Source organism: Henckelia pumila, chromosome 2 (genome assembly GCF_033568475.1).
Source record: "Henckelia pumila isolate YLH828 chromosome 2, ASM3356847v2, whole genome shotgun sequence".
Lineage (NCBI taxonomy): Eukaryota > Viridiplantae > Streptophyta > Magnoliopsida > Lamiales > Gesneriaceae > Henckelia > Henckelia pumila.
Genome location: NC_133121.1, coordinates 97143043 through 97150716, shown reverse-complemented (window position 1 = coordinate 97150716; position 7674 = coordinate 97143043). Strand labels below are relative to the sequence as shown.

Genomic DNA, 7674 nt, shown 5'->3' with positions numbered 1-7674 from the left:
TTAATTTCGGAGAAAATTATATTTTTTGTTATGTAATTTGTATTGTTTTTTTTTTTTTTTAATTTTTGTGGTTATGGACTTATGGTATTAATTGGTCCATTAACGATCTTATATACTATATTAACTTACATTTTTTTTAAAAATAGTCGTTTACACCCGTGTGCAAACATGGAACAATGAATGTTCGTAGCCATTTTGGCAATTTTAGGTGGTACATTGTATTTTTTAGCGTCACGTAAGCACTTCGATGAAAAATGACTAAAATAAGTTAAAATACTAATTAATGGGTTAAGACTGTAAATTAACTGATAACCTAAAAATATATAAAATATATAAATTAACTGATAGATAACCAAACATATACAATATGCAAGTTACATGACAAAAAAACATATATTTTTCATTAATTATATTGTGGGTTTACATGTGTGTAAGGAAAAAGTACACTTTTGGTCCTTTAATTTGCACATTTTTTATTTGTAGTCCTGTTAAAAGTAAATTTGCAATTTTAGTCTTGTAATTTGCATTATTTTTTCATTTTTGGTCCTATTAACATTGAATTCGCATTTTTAGTTCTGTAACTTTCATGAATTTTTATTTTAAGTCTTGTTAACACCGAATTTACATTTTTAGTCCTGTAACTTGCATTCTTTTTCATTTTTAGTCCAGTTTACATATAATTTTCATTTTTTTATCTTGTAACTTCCATATATTTTTATTTTTATTTATATTATCGATGAATTTTATATTTTTAATTCAATAAATTTCATATTTTTTTATATTTTTATTCATAATATATTATGATTTACATATTTTAAAACTTTTAAAATTTAAATGAATAAAAAAAATTAACTAAAAATTATTTGAAAATTTTTTACACTAAATATCATCTTATAAAATACAAAATATAAATAAAAATATTAATTTAATATGAATCATTTTTTCGGTTTAGTTTTTATGTATATAATATGAAATCGAACCATATAATTTTATTTTATTTTTAGTCATATTAAAGGGGAATTCAATAGTCTTGTTAACACTTAATTTTTATTTTTAGTCATATGTGAATTTTTATTTTCATACCATGTAATTTGTAATTTTTTTCATTTTTATTTATATTCTACTAAAAATTATTTGTGACAAGCATAGATTACGTGAGTACTTAAGCTTTGGTTAAAACAAAAAAGACCATAAATCCAAACTCAAGAAAAAAAATACAAAATGAAAATCGAATTTTGGTTGGATATAAAATTTAAATTAAAAAATTTCGATTTCATATTATATATCAAAACTAAACCCCAAAAAATATGATTCACATTATATTAATACTTTTATTTATATTATGTATTTTATGAGATGATATTGAGTGTAAAATTGTTTTGAATAATTTTAGTTGAATTTTTGTTATTTAATTCATTTAAATTTTAAAAGCTTTAAAATATGTAAATCATAATATATTATAAATAAAAAAATTATGAAATTTATGAAATTAAAAATATAAATTCATCGATAATATGACTAAGAAAAAATATATAGAAGTTACAATACAAAAAGTGAAAATTCAATGCAAAAAGAACTAAAAATAAAAAAAAATGCAAGTTATAGGACTAAAATTGTAAATTCAATGTTAATAGGACTTAAAGTGAAAAATTAATGAAAGTTATAGGACTAAAAATGCGAATTAATGTTAATAGGACCAAAAATAAAAAAAAATGCAACTTACAGGACTAAAATTACAAAATTATTTTTAACATGACCAAAAATGAAAAATTTGCAAATAATAAGACCAAAATTATAATTCTCCATGTGTGTAAGTGTGTTCGGTCGAGCCTGAAAATCATGCCGAGCTTGTATTCTTTATCCAGGTTCGTACTTAATTTACGGGCCCAAAAAATGTTTTAACTAAAATAGTATGATATTTTATTCAAATAAGACCAAAAACATTAACAGTTATTTTACTAAATTATACAACAAGTTATAAGATGAAATGACTCCACTTTTATTAATCATGTATTGACATATAGTATAAGTAAATTTAACTAATTACCATCTACTTTGATTTAGTAGTAACATGCATATGTGGTTTAGCCGTTTATGTAATCGAATTTTAAAAAATATAATTTACTTTCAATTATTAAAATCTAGAATTTTTCAGTGCATGCTTTACGAATTGATTACTTTTGTCATCAATTTATCTGATTTTTTTAATGAAAGAATATTGCTAAAATCATACAATTGAAATACGCTATCCACGTATCAATTTGAAAATGCTTTCTAAATTTCTAAGATGTAATTTGTTGATATATTAGATAGAAAAATTATTATTAATTTTGAGTACTGGTTATGATAAAATTAGTATGACGCCGAAATATTTTCCTAGGAATGAAAAACAAACAAATAAGTGAAACAAATTGAAGAAACTTGGTTTATTTATGGATGATAATGAGCTTTTGTTATGAACAAACTGAATACAAAATACAGTGGCAATATTATTGAATATGATTAATAGATAATATATAATTAAGAGAATTTATTTCACTTGAGTATTGATCATCTAGATAACTTATAATATATATATATATATAGTTTCTTTCAAGTGCGCACCTACTATGCCCACCACCATGCCCACTATATATATATATATATATATATATATATATATATATAAGTACTTTCAGCTGCCCAAAAATATTTTTCCAAGTTTTTTTTTTCGCATCACTAAAACACGATACCGGATTTTAGTGGTCGGAAACGAGTTGAGTATCATTGGTTGGGCAGCTGAAAATTTAAATATATATATAATATTCTTGTTCATTCAAGATTGTATATCTTGTAACAACTCATCCGGCTGTTATTTCCTCGATTCCATTTAAACATGAATAAAATTGAAATTTGATGGTAGCCAAAAATTGATGTCATCCAATTGGATAAAATCGAGATAATCCGTGGAGATTTGGGTGGTCGGATTAGTACTCGAACAAGTCCAAAGAGCTAATTTTGTGGGTTGTTACGTGCATCACAAAACAAAAGTGAATGGCGTTTGGGGTTCTCGTGCGAAGATACTCCGATACTCAAGTCAGTATTTGTCCAATAATGGTTCTAGAGAACTAGAACATGTGACTATAGAGAGCGTACATTAAAAATGAGGTAATTTGATCTATTTATATATATTCGCAGAGTCTCGTGGGCTTAGCCTATAATATGGTTTAATTTGGAGTTTACGAGTCTTGATAAAATGTCCGACTAAATATTATTTAAATAAAATTTGGCCAATTAAGTCAAGTCATTGGGCTTGTGCCAAGAGAAAAATGAATTATGTCATAACCCATCAAATATCAATATTAATATATCATTTTGAGAATATATAAATAATGTAGAGAAATAGAGAGTTGATAGAAACAACTTATGAGAGAAGAGAGAATTTATGATTCAATACTCAAGTGCAGTTTTTATTGAACTCAATCACTCCTATTTATAGGAGAAAATAATAGGATACAAATCTTTGCGGATATTATATATCTTAACATATTTATCTTGATTACGAATTTTCCAAATCTAAATACATAAAGATAATCATCTATAATAAAAATATATTTATAACATGTATAAAATTGAACGGGAAAATATCGATTTTAAATTATAATGGTTTATGCACTAATAAATATTTATAAATCACAAGAAATAGTAATTCACGCACGCGAAACTTCGCGTGTATAAATAGTTTATGTTAAATCTAAAAATAATAAATATTTTTTTATATTTTTAAATTGAAAAAAAAACAAAGTTTAAAATATGATAGTTATAAATATTAAGGGCATTTTTGTTCATTCATTAATTTGACCAATATGATTATTCTAAGGGGCATGAATTATTATAGTGTATTGTATGTATAGATGTATAGATTTTAATCCCCAAAAAAATTATTATTATTTTTTTCGAAAGCAAACCCCAAAAAAATTATAAGAAACTTAGAATGAGCATGGAGCAATAATCGCGACGGTGATATATATCGACTCTATTATGATCATTATTTTTTTCGACAAATCCCGTCTCTATTATATTTCGGAATTCCAGTTGATTGGCAATCGAAAAGCCACGTGACTTTGTGTGTGAATTCCACGTGCCATATACATACATATATATATATATATCCATTTTATTTATGAATGTTACAACGATAATATAATTTTTAAGATGATAATTGAATATATTAAAAATTTGTACTGGATCGAGTGTACATGGACAAAGTCAAGACTAAAAAATATATGTACATGCTTGTATAGTTGTATTTCATTATATATAAAAATAAATTTGTTGTGGCTAAAAATACATGCAAGTAAATGTGTGTTAACGTGGAAGTTGATGTTAAAAGAGTGAGTCATCGTAGGATTGGATTACTTAATCAATATCTTAGTTGAGTGACGTGGAATAAAACCCATAACGTAAAATACAAATAATATTACTTAATAATATATAAAATCCAAACTATGAGAATTTTGAACAATTCAAAAACTTCAATGTATGCGTACGTATCATTGGTTGAAAGATGTTTAATATATATTACACGTCTATTGCTACGTGGCTCCTCCAATGATGATCTATTACGATCATATAAATATCAAATCCATGGCTAGCTGCAGAATCCATTAATGATTTCTTCTTCAAACTGATACAGTAACTGAATTCATTATTGGCAGATATATATATATATATATATATATATTGCATGGAGTCGTCAAAAAACACGTTGATTATGGTGTCAGCTGGAGTAATATTAGCACTTGTTTCGTTGGGGGTCATAAAATCTGCTGAGACCCCTACATTTGTATGGTTTATTACCAATAATATCCTGTATTGCCTTGAGCCTCCTTACTCCTACTTGATCATCTACGCCATCATCCTCTCCATTGTGGTGTCGTCGCGTTTCCATCGTCAAAATCATTCTCTTTCAGCCGACGAAACTGCGCTGATTAGTACGCTTCTTGTAGAGTATTCGACGGCGGAGGCGATGTGTGAGAATGAAGATCATAGGCTAATATTGGAGAAACCTCTTGTTTGTTCTAGATTTGGTCCAAACAAATCCAGTGCTGAAGGTATTCATTTTTTTTTAATTATTATATATATATGTCGATTTAGGTAAATTAGATTCTACATGCAACATGTATAGCAGTATAGGTACTGCATTGTTAGGATAGTGCCTATACAGCTAAGGTGAAATTTTCCGTTTGAAAAAATACTTGTAAAACGTTTTTATAAAAGTGCTTTTTTATTAAAAAAAAAATTATAAAATATTTTAAAAATTGTTTTTTTTTTTTTTAAAATTTGGGCATGCAGGTGTGAAAGTCTTGCGGGTGGCCAAGCCTAACAAGGAGGAGATGGTGGAGAATGCATGGAAGATGATAACCGACGGTCGGCACATGCCGCTTACCAGGCACAGGCATCTCAAGAAGTCTGCGGTTTTGAAGGACCGGACGAACTTCGAATGGACGGGTTCAAGAATTCGAAGAGAACCGTCGCTGAGCCAGGAGGAGCTGAACCGGCGGGTCGAGGCCTTCATTAAGAAGTTCAATGAAGACATAAGGTTGCAAAGGAAACAGTCGTTGAAACGGTATATGGAGATGATTAATGCATAGATGCATGTATACATACGCATTGTTAACCTATGGGAACAATTATTATTATTATTATTATTAATATTATTATTATTATTATTATTATTATTATTATTATCACTATTCATATATAATTTATTTATTCACCTTTGATTAATCACATTTTTTGAAACAACCAAATTTTCTAAAATAACATATGCGAATTTTTTTTTTTTATATATATCCTAAATGAAATAAATGTACATACATGATCATACATATATGCACAACAATAAACATATTTAAAAATAACTTAAATAAAATGCAACATTTTATAATTAAATATCTGAGTCAAACTTAAATAAAATACTGTCAAAACAATTAACTTAAAAGTTTGCATACAATAAATTACTTAATAAAAATAGTATTAAAATTTGCCACTGAAAAGACTTAAAAGAAATAAATAAATAACAGAGTTTAAAATTCTTAAAAATATTCATAATGACTCAAACGACGGCTGCGGGGGATCACTGCCTATCTGCTCATACGTCCTCGCCGCCGGTAGGTACTACATCTTCCTCTACGTACTCACCTGCACCATATAAGTGTAGTGAGCCTAGAGGCCCAACATACTAACATAACAAGGATTTAAAATAATTTAAATCACTGAAGTACTAATACATAACATATACATGAAATGAGCATGCTTAAAAATCGTGAATCATAACTTAAAATCTTGCTTAAACTTGATCTTAAATATAATCATATAATACATACATAAACATTGTTGAGCATAACATTTTTTTAACATCGCATGGTCATATCCATAGTGTAACCTTAAACTTAAATGGTTCGACTGATCAGTCTCTTAAAACCAACGTACGCGGCGGTGACGAATCACCTCTTGCTGGTAGTAAACTACCCTTAAATTAACAGTAAACTGCCCTTAACTTGTGGGGGCTTGCCCCCCTTAAATTGTCATACTACTTCAACTTCCAACATAAAATTATTTTCTTGCTCAACCTTAAACATTAAATCATGCCATAAAATTATTTCATGAATGCATGTACTTAAATAAAAATGTGTGTCCTTCATATATATTTAATTTAATTTTTATACTAACATATAAATACTAAAATAACTTTCATGCATAAAATAATTAAATATATAATTAGGACACATACAATTTCTCATGGTTTGTACTGAACTGCTGGCCCTAACACTCAAGGTCATTTTCTTAAATTCTGGCCCATTAACACTGAGACTGGCTCATTAACATACTTAAGCCCATTAACACATTTCTAAGCCCAATAAATCAATTAAAGTTCATTAGCACATATTTGGCCCAATAACAACTTAATCTGGCCCAATGGGCCCAAAAGCCCAAAGACTAGCCCAATAACTCCCATGGGCTCCCAAGCCCATAAAATTATTGGCAAACTTAATTAAATTTAATTAAGCCCAAAAATGATTAAATTTAACCCAAAATAATTAAATGGAGCCCAATTAACTTTTGGGATTTAATTAGGCCCATTTAACATTTAATTAAACTTAAAACTTAAAAATAAATATACCCGAGCCCGACTAACTTGACCCGGACCCGGACCCAACTAAAATAACCCATGACCCACCCAAACCACCAAACCCGACCCGGACCCATCACTGAAACCCTAACCCGAACCCTACTTCCCTTTTCATGCGGCCGCGAGCAGCAGCCCTTCTAGGGTTGCAGCCGCCCAGCTCCGGCCGCCCCTGACCGGAGCTCTGCCGCCCAGACGTGGCCCACGTCTGGGCGATCCTAACCTGACCAAGGCCCCGACCCCATGCAGCCCACGCACAGAGCACCGAACCCCCTTCCATCAAACCCTAAACCTGCGCCCCCTAGCCCGATCCTGCACCAGCACCTACCTGGGCTCGTTTGGCTCGAACCACTCGAGCCACTCGAGTCCAGACCACCCTCACACGACTTAGGGACCCCTGACCAGCAGCTATACTACCATGGAGGGAGAAAAACGTGAGCTTGAATGAAGAAAGCACATGAACGAGCATAAAAACAAAACCGTCTCATTTTTCTGAAAATCTA

General features: G+C 29.4%; 1 protein-coding gene across 1 annotated transcript; it reads left to right on the top strand.

Annotated features, from left to right (window-relative positions):
- Nucleotides 1-4753: 4753 nt before the first annotated feature.
- On the top strand, nt 4754-5633 carry LOC140877979 (uncharacterized). Its single transcript, XM_073281582.1, has 2 exons — nt 4754-5093; nt 5335-5633. Exons 1-2 carry the CDS (start codon nt 4754-4756, stop codon nt 5631-5633), a joined length of 639 nt encoding a protein of 212 aa, XP_073137683.1.
- Nucleotides 5634-7674: the final 2041 nt, after the last annotated feature.

What these genes read in the sequence shown, in the direction of transcription:
- LOC140877979 (XM_073281582.1), top strand. Translation starts at nt 4,754, where the DNA reads ATGGTGTCAGCTGGAGTAATATTAGCACTTGTTTCGTTGGGGGTCATA. An exon ending in AAACAAATCCAGTGCTGAAG is followed by an intron (nt 5,094 to 5,334) that starts GTATTCATTTTT and finishes TTGGGCATGCAG; the next exon opens with GTGTGAAAGTCTTGCGGGTG.